Source organism: Notechis scutatus, chromosome 1, assembly GCF_049901735.1.
Source record: "Notechis scutatus isolate UNSWTSFEM ecotype Mainland chromosome 1, rNotScu1.2, whole genome shotgun sequence".
NCBI lineage: Eukaryota > Metazoa > Chordata > Lepidosauria > Squamata > Elapidae > Notechis > Notechis scutatus.
In genome coordinates, this window is record NC_142009.1 from 93633983 (window position 1) to 93653459 (window position 19477).

Genomic DNA, 19477 nt, shown 5'->3' on the forward strand with positions numbered 1-19477 from the left:
TTTCTAATCCATGTATGGAAATACATGGATAGTGCAAATGAACAACAGGAGTTGTAGAACAACAAAAAAGAGTATGAGCCAAACCCAATTGGCACCAAAGGCAGGAAGGACTTTTGAAAACTTAAACATGTGATGTTCCCATATGTCAGGCATAGGGGTTCCACCATCATCTTTAAAACACATACTCTGAGCTTTAAAGTGGACATCCAGCATTTCCCCCCCATCATCATCCATTGCTTTTAAATCTGTCTCCTCCCAGGATGAACTTTCAGTGAATACAAAGGAGTCATCTGATTTTCATATCTGCATCTCTAAATATTCTTAGCTTAGCAACCTTTTTTGGCTATTCATATTTCTTATAGGAAGTTGTTTGCTTAGTGTTTTGAGTTTGAAAATTATTTACTTATTTATATACATTTAGAAAAAATTGCACAATTGCATTCTTTGGCTATGTGTCCTCCTAGGAATCTCCACCAACTGTTTAGTTTACAGGACAATCTTTTCTGAAGGACATCTACCCATCTTACCAGATTTGGTAGGGTGAGCCTACTCTTAGTCCCATAAGGTTTGAGTGAATTAAAGCAGGAAAATCTCAAAAGTTATCAGTGGCGAGAGCTGAGCAGAAGTATCAAAAGGAAGGTGCTGAGAGTAAGTAACACAGGGCAGGTGCATCACTGGTATATGTTGTTCTAGAGTTTTGACATTGGTAGTGGAAACACTTTAAAAGTCTTGTGGGACACAGTTCATATAACATTAATAGTAACACTAGGGGAAGGGAAGAAGGGAAAATAATGCAATAAAAAATTCAAGGATTTGGTTGGCCTGTGGGATATGTATTATTGGAAATTGCTTAGGGAATAGAATGAGTAATGTACACCATCCTTGGTTACTTACCTCCTCTATATTTTATAGTAACTGAAACATGGAACAATCAATGTGTTCTGGGTTTTAGTCCTGCTTGAACAATGGTCAACTGGAAAAGATCCAGCAGATAGATTGTTCTGGGGCCAAAACACTTCTAAAGTTATTGACAATATCTAGTATGAAGACAGAAAGTTAAGAGAATAGAAGGCAGTTTTTCCATCTATTGCTCAGAATATGAGTTACTGCCTTTTGAGTATATGTCATCAGTTTATGCTTGGCATAATTGTGCACTTTCCTGTCAGGGAACAAGTTCATTCATTCATTCAATCAAGAGATTGAAATGGAAACAGCTAGACCCCCAAGTAAATAAAGATGAAATTTCCCAGGAAGTGAAAGCCATTCAGACAGAAAACTGCTTCCCTTTGTCAATCATTCAGACAATACAAAAGTCTTACAATCATATGCTATACACTCTTAGAATAAAAATTTATACAAAATAAGTCTTATTTCTGAACATAAGAATGTGCTGGAAACATTCTAGACAATCTTCTCTCATGTAAGTTTGTGATAATTTAGATTCTTCATGTACTGTATATATTTGCAAATGAGCAATCCATTTCTTAAAAGACAAACCAGTCTGCAAAAACTAACCAGTTAGGATTTTTCAAAATATTGCTTTTGAATAGAGGAAGGAGGACTAAAATTACAAAATTGGGATACAAAATCATACCTATGCACAAATGCCAAGGTATGTGGTTTTCCAGAAGTCTAGCCACAATTAAAGTAATAGTCTCAGAATTATTTTGATATTGTGCCAATATAATTAGGAATCCAATGAAAGTTATCACTTTGTCAATATAAAGAGACTGCATTTTTTCAGAAGTATATTTCTATAGCTAGACTTGCTCAATCAACTATGTTTAATTTGGCAAAACAATGAATGGGCGTTGGTAGAAGTTACCCTGAACGCCCTTTCTATCTATGCTGTGAGAGAGCCCAGGATGGATGGGTTGACTCCTTCCTATGATGTCATTTAGCTGAGTCTGCACTAAGATATAAAAGCCAGCCCCTGGAAGAGACCCCAGCTTTGGCGAAGATACTTGACAGACTGAAAGCACAAATGAATACAGAAATATGACTTTCCCTCTCCGGACGAATCAAGGGAGGGGCTGGGCTCTCTCGCAGCATAGATAGAAAGGGCGTTCAGGGTAACTTCTACCAACGCCCATTCTCCTCCATGCTGCATCAAGAGCCCAGGATGGGACATACCAAAGCTTGCATGTCCACGGGCAGGTCCTCGTCCGGCTCATCACACCAACTGTTGAACCACTTGTTGAAGCACCCATCTGCCAAAGTTGCAGTTGCCGAGGCAAAGACATCCAGACGGTAGTATCTGATGAAAGGAGACGGAGATGTCCACGTGGCCGCACAACAGATCTCCTCCAAGGCTGCTTGGGTCGCCCAGGCAGCCGAAGTGGCTGCGTTTCTGGTAGAGTGCGCCATCAGACCTCGAGGAACTGGAAGGGCTGCAGCTTTGTAGGCCTGCTCAATGCAAGATCTGACCCACCTGCTAATAGTAGTAGAAGAGGCCTTGTGCCCCAAGTGAGAAGGGAAAAGGAAACAAAATGGCTTCCGACTTCCTGAAGGAGGAAGTGCGCTTAAGGGATATTCTAAAAGCCCTACCTACGTCTAGCATGTGCCACTGCTGCTCTAAGTCATGGTGCGGGAGGGGGCAGAAGCCAGGCAACATAATGTCCTAGGACCTGTGGAACAGGTGTTAACCCTTGGAATAAATGAAGGGTCCAGACTGAGGACAACCCTATCACCATGAAAGGAACAAAGGTCCTGTCTGATGGAAAGAGCAACGAGCTCGGATACCCGCCTGGCTGAAGTGATGGAAACAGGGAACACTACCTTCAGAGACAGGAAACAGAGAGACAATGTTCTAAGGGGTTCAAAGGGGAGCTTTGTAAGGGCATTAAGGACCACATGAAGATCCCAGGAAGGATACCTGTGAACCACTGGTGGGTGCAGGTTGGAAGCCCCTTTCAAAAACCTCCTGACTGAAGGGTGATGGGATAAGGAAGGAAGCGAACCCCATGAAAGAACCGAGGAGAGGGCCTCAACCTGCCTGCGTAAGGTTTTGGGGGCAAAACCTTTCTCCAGATCATGCTGAAGGAATCTAAGAACCTCTGCCAACTGGGCTAAAGCAGGAGAGAGAGAGATCCTCCCTAAGGCACCATCGGGAAAGGGCCTTCCAGGTGGCATCATAGATGCACCTTGTGGAAGATTTGCGAGATGCCAGGATAGTGATGATGACCCTTTCAGGAAGATCAGCCACCTCTAGCCACTGCCGCTCAAGTGCCACATGGTCAGCTTGAGCCACTGGGGCTCCGGGTGGAGCAGAATTACCTGATGAAGGGAGATTAGATGAGCTGGGATCCTCCAAGGAGAAGCCACCGATAGGTTGACCAGGTCCACAAACCAGGGCATCCTTGGCCAATAGGGTGCCAGGAGGAGGAGCTCCGCTCGTTCCTCCAACATCTTCCGAATTACTGCCAGAATGATGGGGAGCGGGGGAAAGGCATAGAGGAGACTTTTGGGCCATCTGCACCGAAGGGCATTGGTCCCCTCCGCTCCCTGGCAAGGAAACCTGGTGAGAATCTGGTGACCTGGGCGATTTAAGGAGTGGAGAAGAGATCCATCTCCAGCATTCTGAATTTGAGGGAAAGGACCTGAATAGAGACAGAGGAATGGACCATTCTGCCCGGTCGACTAGGCTCCTGCTGAGCCAGTCAGCCTGGGAGTTGTTGATAATAATGCTGGTAATGGGTATTCTGATAACAGAAACGGAGAAACTGGCGATGATGAGGCCAAATGGGGATGTGGAGGAAGCCTCCATGAGATCAATGGAAGAGAGGAGATCGCCCTCCCGAACGCTCTCTAAAATAGAATGCAGAGTCTGCATTTTAAATTGCCTGTATTTTACAAATTGGTTGAGAAATTTTAGATCCAGGATGGTTCGCTACCCCCCCCCAGGCTTTGGGAACGATGAAAAGGCGAGAGTTAGCCCACATCCCTATTGAGAGGAGGGAACAGGTTTGAATAGCTCGGATTTCAAGAAGTAGTTGAATGGCCTGATTCATGAGGTCTTGCCTTGAAATGTCCTGAGAGACAGGACAGATCAAAAAAAATTTTGGGGGTGGCATTAGGAAGTCCAATTGTAATCCTGACTTAATAGTGCTGAGCACGCAGGCATTCACCGTGACTCCTCCCATTTGGAAGCAAAGAAGGCTAGGCAACCTCTGATGGGTGGGGAGAACGAGGGATTACTTAGAGCGATGGAAGGAATGACCCCCACCCTCCCGAAAGGGCTGTTTACCAGTATAAGGAGCTGGGCGATAGTCAGCTCTCTTCCCAGAGGAAGAAAGAATTTTATGTTTATCTCTGGTTTCAATGAGATAAAGTTCCAGAGCATCGCCAAAAGGCTTATCGCCCGCGAATGGAACTGAAGCCAGCTTCCATTTATGGTGTGACTCTGCCTGCCAATTTCTGAGTCTTCTTGCTACTGAAGATGCCATGGCCCTAGATGCAAATTTGGTGGAATTGAGAGTGGCATCTGCAGTGAATTCCGCCACTGCGATAATCTTATTAAGGCCTTGGTGAGACTGAAGGTCAGATGTAGGCAATCTAATCTGGCGTTGGTGCAGCCACCATATGGATGCCCATGTGAGAGTGCCAGTAGATGAGAGCGAGGCCAGAACCGGAATGTCAACAGGGTTGCACTGACGTTGTAGAAACGCTTATCCAGAGAAGATGGGCAAGGACCTGCCAAAGGGGAAGCGCACTGTTCCTTGACCATGTCCAGGAACAAAGTGGGAGAAGGCAAAACCCCTGCATGCACTACAGGCTTGGAGAAGAGGGAATTCCTTGTGGCTCAGGAGCCACTTTCTCTGGCGACAGCTTGGCAGTGACCAAGGCCTTGCTGAGTAATGGCCTCAAGAGAGAAGGATTGAAGACCAATGCAGAGGATGTCTGCTCTGGGTGAGAGTCTTCTCCCTCTGAAAGATTTTGGTCAAAGGTCTCACCCTCTTCAGGTTCTGAACGAGAGGAGTAACTGTGTTCAGATGGAGAAGCCCTTCCCTCCTCATCAACCTCCTCCCATTCTGGTAGAGAAGAATGGACCCTGAGGTCCTGGGGCCTGTGTAAATCAGGGTGATGAGGCAAGGAAGTTATAGATTGAGAAGGGAGAAGGGCCTGAACCCTTTCCAGAGGTCGAAGGATTTGCTTGAAGCCTTTAGCCAATCCCTGCCTAATGGCCAAGGAGACAACATCTTGGATATCCCCTGGTCTATGCTCAAAAGTAGAGGCAGAAGGCAGAAGGCCGCTGCTGTGGGAGTGAAGGTGGCTTCAGGCCTAGATTGAGAAGAGGTTAGAGGCCTGGAGGGAGGGGGAGGAGCATAGGGCCCAGAAGCCTGTTGGAAATAAGGCCCAGATCTGCTTAGATCCTAAGGATCATATTGTACTGCAAAGGCCTCAGGAGACCAGGATGGAAGATGGAAAGGCTCATAGATAACTTCTCTCCCCTGGGAGGGCTTGGCTGGGGCCCACGGGTATCACCTGAAACCTGCTGTAGTTGCACTCCCTTCTGTTGAATAGTTCTGTTGAGCTGCCTCTCTAGGGCTGCATGTCTGTGCTTTTCTGCCCTCAACTCAGCCTGAGTTGCCTTCTTAGGGGCTAGACCCTTAGCTCTCATTTTAGCAGCCACCTCCCTCTGCACTGATTGAGTGCGTTGCCTATGACTTTTTCTCTTATTGGGTTTAAGAGACTGTTCCACTGGGGGGGGGGACTCTGCCTGACCTTTATCTTGCTCCATTTGAAGAATAAAGGCTCTTACGATGGAAAGAAACTGTTTGTAAATTTTTTGTATTAAGCCCCTTAGGGTATAAATTGGCCCCTGGCCTTACAAAATGGCCGCTCACCTCATGGTGGAAGGCTTCAATCCAAGATGGCTGCTGACTATGGGAAACAGGCCCCAAGATCGAAGAATCGCTCCTTAGGCTATAAAGAGCCCCGAGTGAAGTCAGCAAAGGAAAGGGCAGCCGCTGGCCACATGATCAGCTGGCTGACACAGCGGTTTGCCAATCGCTTTTTATGACCGCTCAAACCGCAGGCATGGGGGAGGTCTACAGACGCTGCCCAACTTGCCTGAACAGCACTCTGGCAACGCTGCTCCCAATGCTGCAGGAGAGAGAGCGAGAGCCCTGCTCCCCGGAAGAGCAGCTGCCCAGATCCTGGGAGCTGCTTGAAATGAGGAAAAACGGTACTGAAGATCGCTGGTGAGTGTTATCAAACAGAAGCTTTCAGAGACACAGCTACTGACTGAAAGGAGCTGAGTCAAAAGCTGGGGTCTCTTCCGGGGGCTGGCTTTTATATCTTAGTGCAGACTCAGCTAAATGACGTCATAGGAAGGAGTCAACCCATCCATCCTGGGCTCTCGATGCAGCATGGAGGAGAAACTCTGGCACTAGACTATTAAAGATCAGTACATAGAAAGGTTTGTAGGTCTGTGGAATATTTGCTAGAATGCCCAAATCTCTCTTTTAAGAAGCTGAATGCAAATGCAAAAAGATTTAAAAATAATCTGTTTCTATTTATAACATTTTGAGACAGACAACCAAGATCAACCATCTTATGCTTCATTAAGAAATAAAATTCCTTATATTTTGCAGGCAAATCTTCATGTCAGAAGTATTTTTGTTCACAGGTTAACAAAGAGAAACGTAAGAACTTCATTTGCTTGACTCTTGGAAAATATATATATTTTGTAAAGCCTCTAACTGGGAGAATGCTTTATACATATCTCAGTTAATTGAATTATTATCCTTTAAAACATTGATTCAAACTTAAATGTTCTTAGAAGTATCCCACTGATATCATTTAAATAAATAATTAGTCCTGAAAAACAGAGAGTGGAATCCTGCAATTCCAGGGAAAGAATTTACTAATGAAGTAACTCAATAAAAGCCATTGTTTAAAATAATGTATTTAAATTAGAGATGTAGTTTATATGACAATAGAAATAAGGACCAAACTAGATATTATACAGAACAATTGAGCTCTATAGTATCCTGCAACTGAAAATATGATCACAGCTTATAAGTCTCTGTAAAAGAAAATAACTGTTTTAACATAGCATTTCACAATTTGCCAACTTATTTTAATTTAAAATAGAAAAATACTCAATAGTTTTATAAAGCCTAGCTTGGTCTTATTTACACTAGCTGCACAAACACTGTTCTTTTTGCTGAATCCCAGGGGGACAAAAATTTCATGCCAGAGGCTAGAGATTCACACAGATAGAAAAGCTGCTGATTCTATGTTACTATTTGCTTGGTTCCAGTAATGCTTTGCCAACAAAAATAATGAGCATGTAAGAATAATGTACAATGCTTTAACTTCTACGTGTTATCTATATTTTTCTATTTAACAATGTTCTGGCATTCATATATTTGAGTCTGCGAGTCTGTCCAGATAGCATAACACCATTTCCAGTCCAGACGTCCATATAAATCTATTCAAGATTCCTCATTATGTGTAAAACAGAAATCAAGCTTAACTGTGTGTGACTTCAATCTCTCTTCAGGTTTTCTGGTACAGAACAATAAAATTGGTAAAGGGAAAAATGTAAACAATAAGACCAGCACAAATATCCCCATATCCTTTCTGCACTCAGACTTTTGAACATACTGTATATTCTTATGCAAGACATATCCAATGCTTTGGTTCATTGTTTATAGTATGTGGGAAAATCCATTGGCTTGGAAAGTAGACTGAAGGTTTGAAACCCCAGCTTCTATAAAATAGTGTGAATATAACAGAATAAATATTCTTTGAAAGTGCTTGTTGCATACCACTTGCAATATGCCATACTAGCCAAAATGTGCCAGTAATTAATACTGTCTTTACTGTTAGGAGAGACTGCTGCATGGTAGCAATTTGGTCGATATCTTCCCTACCACCACTAGAAACATTTATGTGGAAGTCTCAATTGACTGAGGCCATGATGGCCATTGAACATCAGTGTCAATGGGTAGATCAGGTAATGATTATGAAATACTGAACACACTGACTTATAATTTAGATAAATAAGTGGTTCAAGATGAAATAAAGAAGAAAAAAAAACTAGACATGTTGTGTGTCTATGCAATGAAAAGATAAAAGATGAATGAGTGTGGTTTGATTTCATGGAATGGGGTAGGTGAATATGTGCAGGGAAGTGAAGCTATAGGCTTAATTATGAATGAAAGGGCTAAAACATTAATTGGTGTTATTTAGGCTGAGGGTGCATATGAAAGTAGGAACCAGCAACTAGCTTGATGATAGTTGCCATGTTACACAGCAGGGAATGGTGATAATGGATGAATTAAAAATGACTCTAGGGGAAATTACGGGACATTCTGAATGACTGCAATCCATGTTTGTTAAGTGACCTGAATAGATGGAAATGAGACAAAAGAGTGGCGAGTCACTTAAGGACCCAAGAATTAAAGGGAATGATTCTGTTCAGTAAGCATATCCTTAGAAAAAAATATCAGCTTACTTGAATATGCGGTATAAGCATAAGTCTATACAACCACGGGGCAAAAGATGAACACCAGTCTAAAAGCATGATTTGTTTGACCGTTTATGATGAAAGGGTGATGAGAGATTCTGAATGCAAGAAAGAACATTTTGGTAGTGCCAAAAGTAGATCTTGGGGAGAAAACAAATCAGACATTGGAAAAAGAATAAGAAAAGAAAGTAAAATAGAACAAAGGCAGGAAGAAGCAATTTGTGTCCTGAATGAGAAAGTATTAGGAGACAGATTGGTTTTCCAAAAAGAATGAGAAGCATAAGAAAAAACAGGTGTTAAATCTGCCTGTTGTAGAATGAAATGAATTTATATTATAGAATGACATAATGTGGGTAATCATGTTAATGAGAAATATGAAAAGGGATCTTAAGGTAAACAAGATTATGAAAGAAAGGAAAAGTATACAACAACTGTGATGGACATTTAAAAAAAGCTTCAGATGTAGATATAGAGAGTTATTAAGCAAGGAGTTTTCACGAGACTGAATGAATTAAAAAAAGTAATGAAACAGTTTGAGATGAGGCTGAAATAAAGGAATGTCAGAATGGAAAGAAATGTTAGTCCAAAGAAAAGAAAAAGAAAACAATAAATGCTGTGAAATTCATTCAAAGATAACAACAGGGTAGGTATAAATGGTGGGTGGTAAGTTTAAACTTCATACACTTTAAAATATGGTTTGTTTATAAAAAGCTTTGTGACTTATTTGTCTGTACTTAACGATTGTATAGAGGAACAATAACAGTATCCTTCTGAAGGGTAAGATAGCAATATTCGTGCTATCTTTAATTACACATATACATTTGTTTAAGTGTGACTAGGAAGATGTTGGCCAATAACAAGCTAAATTTTAGACTCTTGCAGATAAAACAGATTCTGATTTTGAAATCTCTAAAAGAGAATGCAGCAGTCCTCTAAAGGAAGAGCCACAAAAGTTGTTGATTCTCCACCAGAAGCTGAAACAAAGCTTTAGCAAATAGACCCACCACTGAGCTCATGTGTTTGCTTGAAGCAAACATGACAGAACAACTTCCAAGTGCGATTATAATTATTTTTTCTTGAGGATACATGTGGTGACAAATGATGCTGCGAACAACAGCTACAAAGTGTACCTGTACAAATAATATTCAAGATAAAGAAGGACTTGGTATATACCAGCTGTTCAATGAACAAACAAAAAGCTAACAGAGATGGAAGAGCTATTCAATTCTGATTTTGGTTTAGTCATCTCCAACAAAAACTGCATGCTCTGCTAGGAATCTGTGAAAGGAAGAATGAAGGAGCAAGGCTAAAGCATGAGACTAATAAAACATGACTAGGAAATGCCACTTTTACTTGAAAAGGACTTAAATCTCAGATGAACCTTATATTAGAATAATTAAAAAGTCAAGTAATGGATACCCTCTATAATTTGTAAAAAAACCAAAAACTTTTGACTGGATAACATCTAAGTTTAAGAGTTGTCCTCAGTACCTAACTGAACATCATATAGCAACAAACCCAGAATTTTAGCTTTAAATAATTAAATGATGACAAAGATAGTTATTTCTGAAGTGACTTGTGAATTTAACAACTAAATGGGGCTTTTATAATAATCTCTCTCACATTTAAAAATATTTCACCTATTCAGTAAGTTTATTACTGAATACCCATCTACTTGGAGACTTAAAGGGTTTCCTACAGAATATCAAGACTTTCATTTTGGAATAGTTAATTTCAAGATGTTCTTTAGCACAGTGCAAGAATAACAATTCTAGGATATTGCTAGGTGCCTCCTTGGGAAACAGACAGAATGGCTGCATCATCAGCCAACAGACAGACATAAAGAAAAGCAGCAGCAGCAGCAGTGCATATTTACATTTAACTGTGTACATTTAGCCTTGAGAAAAGATGACTAAAGGGAGATACACAGCACTCTTCAAATAGCTGAAATGATGTCATATAGAAGGTAGATTCCAACTGACTAGTTAAAGAAAATTCTAAAAATTTGTCATTGGAACTGATTCCCAGAGAAGTAGTAGATTTCCTTTCATGGGAAGTGTTCCACTATTGCACAGGGTGTTGGATTTGATGGATTATAAATTCCTTTTCAACTCCATGACTCAATAATCAGAAATAGGAAAACCGTGAAGATATGAGAAAAGCTTTGAGGTTACTTGCAATAGTATAATCTTTTGGGGATTTAAGGTTTGTTTTTATGATGTTATTGCATTTCTGTCTCTGTGTGTATCTCCACATAGGCCTTTGATAGTTTTTTAAGAAAGGTAGTGAAAACAAACAGATAATACGCAAGTCTTGGGGAAATTAGTATGGAATAAATTAACCCAAGAAATTCAAGAAGCACGCCCAAATTTCTCTTAAATACTGAGAGCAAGACAAAGAAGGAAGTAAATGAACACCAGAAAAAGTATGATGAAAAATAAAGAAAAACTAGAATGGAGTCATTGGAGATACAGGAAGGCATCAATTTCTCCCAGTATATGGTTCTTCACATAACTTCATTATTTTCCCCCCAAAATATTTAAAGTTCTATAATATTTTCAAAGTAATAAAAAATACTTTAGGTTACGATTTGCTAGTTTAAAACATTCCATCCGCAATGGAGATGTTACATTTAAATTTGCAGTCTAAAGAAGGTATATAATGCCACTACAGAAAGCCTAATGCCAGTTTGTTAAAAAGTATTTCTACAGTGAAGTAGGTCCTCAGCTAGAAACAGCAGACACAGCCTTTATCTATTATTTATGCTGCTTTGTGCCTATGTCAGCTCCTGATTAATAATTGATTTTAATTTCATTATGGCAGATTTTATTACAGTCTAATTTAATTAAACGGTGAATTGCCTCCCAGATGCCACCACTTGTACCATATTTTAAATAAAGCTGATACAACACAGATTTGATTGCAGTTTCATCCCAAGTAAAAACAGCATAGAGCCAAATTGACTCAAACGTTTTATATTGATATATGCAATGGATCAAATTGAGGTTTTGATGTGCAAAAAATACATTTCAATTCACAGGCTCATTGAAGTAATAGCTTCTGTGATTCTCAATTCCAAATATCTGGATTATAAACCACTTTCTCTCCAAAGAAAAAGACAAAAGATTTAATATGTGAACATGGTGTTAAGCCTTTATATGAAGATTGTTTCAGGCTTAGGGTGGTAATGAAAGGTTACAAGCTTAATTAGATAGTACTTTGCCATGTGTTAGGGTCTCAAGTTACATAAAGGCATTCTGAGATAAAGAAGCAATGAAAGGACTTCCTTTGAAGCTATAAATATCAGTCTTCAGACTTGCCTGACTTTAGCACAAGAAAGTTCTGTGAATTCTCATCAAACAAAACAATATGTATGCAATCATTACATTATTTTTCAATTTCTTAAAATTTCAGGCTTTACCAATATTACACACACACACACACACACACACACACACACACATACACAACCCAAATTATTTCAACTATTTTGTGCAAGGTTTGTAAAGCATTGATGTGAAGCTTTACTGTACATGTAGAGAGTTGTATTTACAGCAATGATCAGTTCTAGCTTTTCTATACTAATTGGTGTCAACATAATTCTTCAAGAGAACTGTACGTAACTTTAGAATTCATTATTATGATCCCTCATTGACAGAAAAATGATATTATAAACTGAGCAGCAATTCACTTCCTCATAATCAAGTTAGTTCTCAATTCATGGTGTAGGTAACATCATATGATAAATATACTCATCAAAGTTTCAAGTAGTAAAAATGTTACTGTGGTAGATCTGTGACTGTCTAGATACCCAAATGATTATTAGGCTGTTTACCTTAATGCATTTGATTAAAAAAAAATCAAACGACCTACTTTTGATAAAAGAATTACTATTGTAACCACTATCTGAGCAAATTTCTTAAAAACAAATAAAAACCAAACAAATTATCCTATTCTATTTTATCCTATCATATTCCAACAACATGCGCTACAAGTATAAAATTATTTTTAATTTGCCATATAATTAACACATTATTTACAGCATAATTCTATACATGTCTACCTACAATTATATTGTACCAAGTTAAAAAAACCCAACATGCACAAATTTGGTATTTAAGAGATTACAACCTTAATCAATATTTTTATATTAAGATACAGGACACTCTAATTTGTCTTGAGAATTGTTCTATGAATTAAGTTTCTGTTCAAACATTGAGATACCATTTAGGAATCCCAAGACATTTATATCTAAAATTAAACCTCCAACTTCAACAAGTAATCCTACATATTGATTGCCTACTAGTTTTCAGTTTTCATTACATATGTAGACTTCCTGCAAATACCCAAAAGAAAAAAAAATGGAAAAGAAAAAAAGAACGAAAATTAGCAAAAGGAGAAAGCTTTAGAAAGGAAACAAAAACAATGGAGAAATGACTTTAATGTATTTATGGCTTCTTTGGAATAATTGATCTCATTAGACGGCTCCAATTACTGTATATTATTACGAGAAACAAAAAAGAAATACAACTTCAACCGTGACTTTTTAAAAATGAATTCTTATGTTCACATTCAAACCTATTTTTGTACCTTAGCTAAAATATATGTTCTTTGCTCTTGTAAAGAAAACCAGGTAGCTTTTAAAAGAATACCAATTTGGGATACTTTTAGATGGCATATTATCCAATATTCTTCCCAATTTTATTTAATTGAAATCCTCATGTTCTCTTAGAAAAGAATAGTCCCACATACTCTTAGAAAAAAGTGCTTATATCTTTCTAAATACAATTTTCACATTACTATTAAGGTTCTGCTCACCCTTTTTAACGATGCGTTGATAGTATTTACCTTTATGGCTTGTTTTATTTTAATCACTTAAAACATCACTTAGATAATGTTAAAATTAGAAGTCCTTTTATTATTAATAATCTAATATGAATTATTCATAATACTCTTGGACAAGAAAGAAATGTCCCTTATCAAATGCTATGTTCACCAACATCCTCCATTAAATTGCCATAACTAAGGCATCTAGATCTACATTTGGCTGAAAAACAGAAGTGCATCCCTGCTAGGTTCCTAAGATAAAAAGCATCACATTGGACTATAGCAGTAGACTCCAACCTTTCCGATTTGGTAGACAGTTGGAGGCAGAGGCGGTGTGGAGGAGAAGGGATGGTTTTGTGCACATGCACCACTTTCACAAATGCAGCTGCACCTGCTCTCTCACACACACACTCACCCACCACTTCCATGGCCCAATTCTGAATAGGCTGCAAATTTTTGTGATTTTAATTCAAAGCATTCTTATAGCAATTCAGTAGTTATTTCTTCAAAGCAATACATGAAAGGCTTACAAATCTTTTGCAAAAGAAGAAATATTCACCAACATTTACAATCATGTATTAAATAATTGCATACTGCAGTGCATATGCATACAAACACACACACACACACACACATACTTCAGAGTGAGGCAGAGGTCTATTTAATTTTTTCTGGATTTCCCTGAAAACAGGAATAGTAACTCTTTATGACATAGCTAAAGAGTTTAAAACAGCTTTAATGTTTAAGGGTATAATTCCAGAACATATTTTCAAAGAACTGAACAATCATGAGATTATGTTTTGTACTAGAAGGCTGAATGAGCTAGTACAGTAGAAGAAAAGTCTCACCCCATATTGTGTTCTGCTTTGTTAGTTGATATTGAAAAGCTAGGAATTGGAAGAAATATAATGAGAGGTTTTTATTCCATTATTTAAAAAATTTCACTGGGGAAAACTTTTGTCTTCCTGCTTCTATTCATGAATCTTTCCTGGTAATCTTTAATCATTCATTTTGCCATTTCAGACTGAAAACATGTGTTACAATGGTGTGTGCTTCTGAAACTTGAAAGAAAAACAATTTTAGGATTTGTAAACTTTTTCCCAAAGAGGTAATCCTTCCATGCAAGACATTAGAGCATACAGACCACAAACCTGGAAGCTTTGCATTAGTTTTTGTTTATTAGAACAGGGATCCCCAACCTTTTCGACGCCGCGACCCGGTTCCGGCATCAGCTGGGCGCCGCGGCCAGTACGGCGTCAACTGGCGCCGCCATCTTTTATGAGCGAAAAGGCGCTTCCGGTGGCGTCACGAGCGCTGTTTCGTCAAAAGATGGCGGCGCCAACTTCTTCCAGTGAGCTTTTTCGGGTAGAAATGGCTTTCTACCCGGAAAAGCTCACGAGCTAGCGCCACCATCTTTTATGAATAACAGCGCTTCGGTGAGCTTTCTACCGGGAAAAGCTCACCAGAAGCGCTTTTTACCAAAAAGATGGCGGCGCCCAGCAACCAGCGCCCGGTAAGGCTTGTTCCGCTGACCCGGTACCAGTCGCGGACCGGCGGTTGGGGACCCCTGTATTAGAAGGACATGTGGGGAATCTTGCAATAGAACCTGTTGTCATAAAATTATGGAAATGTGGAATTGGGAAGGCAAATTAAGAGTGAGAAAATAACATAGAAAAGTTAAATTATTTGTAGTAAAAATAGATCATGATTAACGCAAGTTTATTGTGAATAATGAAATATTCTACTTAGTGCAATTTGTACAATGATGCCAAGTCACATTTAATGTGAACCAAAATTCAGCTTAAGGCAAGGCTAGGGCATGCACAGTTGAAGTTATCAAGCTGCCACTGGGATATGTTTTATTTTTTTGTAATTACTTTATATAAATTAGAAAAAGAAATGTCAGAAATAGTATACTTTCTCATTAGCTTTCCTTTTGTAACGCTATATGAAGAGAAAGCTGTCTCATAGAATACCTAGAATTATTTTATTGGTACTGTTAGTTGCAACTTAGTATCAATATTTATACATATTTTGACATACATTTTGATAATTAGCTTGTTAAGTAAAAATGGGAAAACTATGATTTACAATGCAACCTCTTAGCGTGTATATTAAAGATTTCCAGCTAGATTCCTAATGTATCAAATTGAACAGACTTTTAGTAACAATATTATGAAATTCTTTCTAGATGTTAAAGATATGGTGGGTAATCCTTCTTTCATCTACAGTAAAAGAAATAAAACAAATGTACATGTATGATATTAATGTTCTTCCCTCAATATTATTATAAAATTAAATCAACCGTAATTGCATAGTATTGTGAACGTATTATTTCCAATTCTTAGATCTATTGTTTAAGTTAAAATGAGCTAGAATTATGGTTGTAAGTCATGGTAGTTGTTAAGCAAAGTAATTGTACACAATTTTACAACATGTTTTGCTGATATGGTGGACATTTAAGCAAAGCTGTTTTCACTAATGGACATTTTTTGCTTGAAGTTGGAAGTAAATGCTGGAAATTGGCAAAAAATGTTGGAAATCTTGGCCATGTAACTACAGGAAAACGCAGATGGCTGCAAATGTGAGCCAGATGCCAATTGTTCAAAATGTGACTGTAGGGGAAAATCTGAGTTCTTGGATCATGCAGAGTCTATCAGCATTGAATCTCTGATTATCAGAGCCCAGATGCGATAGGTGGGACATGGCATCAGAATGAATGACTGGTGTATGGTCCATGAGTGTACTGAGTCCAGAAAGAGACTTTGAGGACAACCACACAAATGCTACAAAGATACTATGAAAGAAACTTTGTGCCATTTATGACATCCAGCCAAGAAAACTAGAAGCTGCAGCTCCTCTGCTATGAAAGCCTCACCAGCTTTTAAGACAGCCATAATCAAAAACTAATAGAAAACCATGAGTGGTGTCACAGAATGATACTCTCAATTACTACAACAATGGACTTCCAATTCTCCTCTATGTCCAGAATCCACAAAAAACAATTATAATATCTAGTGTTATGGAAGGGATACCTGTTGTCGGAGGCCTCCTGGGTACACAGTTCCAATATGACAGCGCCCCATCTGATTGCCAGATTTCACCGCCAGAATCCCACAAAAAGGGGTTCAGAGTGTAATGGATTGAACTAATTCTATCTTTTGTCTTATAGTTGCCATCTCTGTGGTAGGGGGGGTGCATGTCAGCCCTGGGACACACGGGTTGCCATTTCGGGAGCTGGATGACTCACTCAGCACTGATACCTATCTTGATGGCATGGTAGTCCTTCCATCCTTCCAAGATGGATAAAATGAGGAGCCAGATTATTCTATTCTAAGATCAGAACCGGACAGACTGAGGAAAGGTGGCTTTAAAGGTTGCTCATGGTTTATTTCAAAGAGCACGCTAACGTGACAGTTCTTGTTTAGCTGTGAAGCAACAGCTGTTGGCCTGTTTGATAGCTCCTTTTATACTGAGCTATAAAAATGGCAGCCAATCAGGTTGCAGCAGTGTGCTCCCTGCAGGCGCAGACCAGAGGGACAACTTCGGACACAGCATTCCTTCCCACCTCGACAGTGCATGCATAGTCTTGGGAGTCTTGGAGGTAAGCATGGCGGTGTCTGGCCCTCGTGGACCTGTGCAGAGTAGGTTCAGTCATTGCTGCTGGAGAAGTCGACGTTTCTGGAATGACCGGAGACTGCATCAGTGCTTCGCCTGGAATGAGTTCGACCAGAGCTGGAATCTCTGCTGGATGGCATGTTGCGGGCGTGGTCAGCTCGAGCTCTGCTGGTGGGGCCTTAACGTTGTTCCAAGGTGGATAATGTTCAGGCCCAGGGTTTCTTCACTCCCTTAACTGGTTAATATGGAGTCTCCACACTCTGCCATCCTTCAACTCAGTTACAAAAGAACAGGGCCCTGTTATTTTTATTATAGTGGCTGCTAGCCATAGAGGGTTGCCTACATAATTCTGGGCATAAATCGGGTCCCCTATTTTAAAAACCCTGGTCTTGCTGGAGGAGTCAAGTGGCTTCTCTGGAGCATAATTGGGGTGAAGCTTGTCTAGGTCAGTCCTCAGCCTTCAGCCCATTAAGAGTTTGGCTGGACTGTAATTGGTTGTGGGTCAGGGAGCAGAGTGCTTTACCATTAGGAACTGTGCTATTTTAGCTGGCCAGTACCCTGGGCCCATTCTGGCTAGTGCCTCCTTGGCGGTCCTCACCATCCTTTATGCAATCCCATTTCCAGCAGGATGGAAGGGGGCCACCAATGTGTGCTAGATCCCATGCCCTATTAAGAATAACTCAAAGGTTCTGAACATATATTGAAGCACATTGTCTGTGACTATGAGATCCAGGAATCCATGTGTGGCAAAGAGTTTCTGTAGGGTGGTGATCATGGCCTTAGACGTGGTTGAGGGCATCAGCAGTACCTCTAGCCACTTTGAGAAGGTGTCAGTTGTAATTAAGAAATCCTGCCTTTTAAATGGCCCTGCAAAATCTACGTGTAAGCGGGACCAGAGGGCTTGAGGGCTTTTCCATTCCCTGACTGGCGCTAGAAGGCATGTAGGCCTTGATTCCTGGCACTGCTTATAGCCTGACACCCATTTGGAGACTGCTTGGTCCATTCCTGGCTACCACATGTCGTTCCGGCCCAACCCTTTCATATGGACAATGCCTGGATGACTCTTGTGAAGGGCTTTCAGGACTGGGCAATGTAACGGGGCTGGGACCACTACTGTACTTCCTCCTAAACAGCCCTTAAGAATGGATAGTTTGTGCTGATGGCTTTTAAAGGGGCGAAGACCCTTGCTCACCAGCCCCAGTGGCCATTCCCTTTTCATCCAGTCCAGTACTTGTGACAAAATGTTGTCCTTAGCAGAATGTTTAGCCACGCACATCTGTGGCTGTTAATGGGAACTGATTGTGGTTTATTAGAAAGATAGATAGTGCCAGGACACAGCACAGATTGTTTGGGAAAATATGCTGACTCTGTAAACTGCTTAGAGATGGCTGTAAAGTACTGTGAAGTGGTATATAAGTCTAAGTGCTATTGCTATTAAGCATATGGATTTTTACTCTGGTATGAAAATTGCATCTTCAATGGTACAGTTCTGTAAATCTCTCCATCTATTCTGCAAGGCTATGGAAACTTCCATGGGGAGACTTACAAACTTCCATGAGGAATTACAAGTGAAATAAAAAGTCTGGCTGTTCAAGCAATTTTCTCACATAATGTTGAACCAATCCCATTAAAAATAAATGTGTGACAATTTAACCAAATATTTACTTACTGACTGTTCATTTAAATCCTGAGTATCTTCCATGGAGATTACTCACTTTTCTTCCACAAAGAGAACCGGTTGAGAAGTAACTGGATGTCCTAATTTTAAAAACAACAAGACAAAGTATTACTTGGTTTCTACAGTTGTACACACACACACACACACACACACACACACACAAAACCTACATATTAGAAACTAGATTCTATGCCTATACAGTAGATTCATTTGTTCATAGCTGAAAGAAAATTTAAGTACAGCAACTAATTGGCACTAGATGTTCAAAACAAATCTATAAACAATGTATATAATACATTGAAATTGGAACTGACATCAGTAAGTAGAAGGTACACATTTTACTATCAATATTTTTTTTTCATTTTCAGCCATGATTTTCCTTCAAATCATTTTTTGTTCATAGAAATAGAAAACTGTATCAAAAATTTCAGAATTTATCTGCATTTTCAATTTTTGGTGGCAACTCCATGTGAAATGTAAACCAAATTCCAGTTTTCATATGCAAATGAGAGTCTTTGGTAGAAAAATCATTCTAAAATCAATCAGCAAAGGCATTAGATAAGAATCAGAACTAAATAAGCTTAAGATTTGATGAATCCCTATCCGAACGTAGAAAAAGTTATAGAAATATCAAATACAACATTTTAAATTTGTGATCCAGATCTTAAAAATATAAGTTAACAGTTCCATTTAAAAGAATTACTTGGATTGTTAATGTTTGTATCTAAAAAGGAAGATAGTCCACTTTTATGGCCAATTCATGAAAGCAAGATAAAAATGGCACTTCAGTTAATTAGAATATAACTTCATGCTACATGGTAAGTAATACATCCACTCTTTCCTGTGATAATTTGCTAAGTAGTACCTTTTATTAC

General features: G+C 39.4%; 1 protein-coding gene across 12 annotated transcripts in view; it reads right to left on the reverse strand.

Moving 5' to 3' along the window:
• The window catches only part of EYA4 (EYA transcriptional coactivator and phosphatase 4), a 108421-nt gene that overhangs the window by 76587 nt on the left and 12357 nt on the right, over window positions 1-19477 (reverse strand). For all 12 annotated transcript variants that reach the window (XM_087971417.1, XM_026666129.2, XM_026666130.2 and 9 more), the window contains exon 2: window positions 18594-18682. In XM_087971417.1, coding sequence (XP_087827543.1) covers window positions 18594-18626 — 33 coding nt within the window. In that variant the 5' untranslated portion in view covers window positions 18627-18682. The remainder of the gene's footprint in view (window positions 1-18593; window positions 18683-19477) is intronic.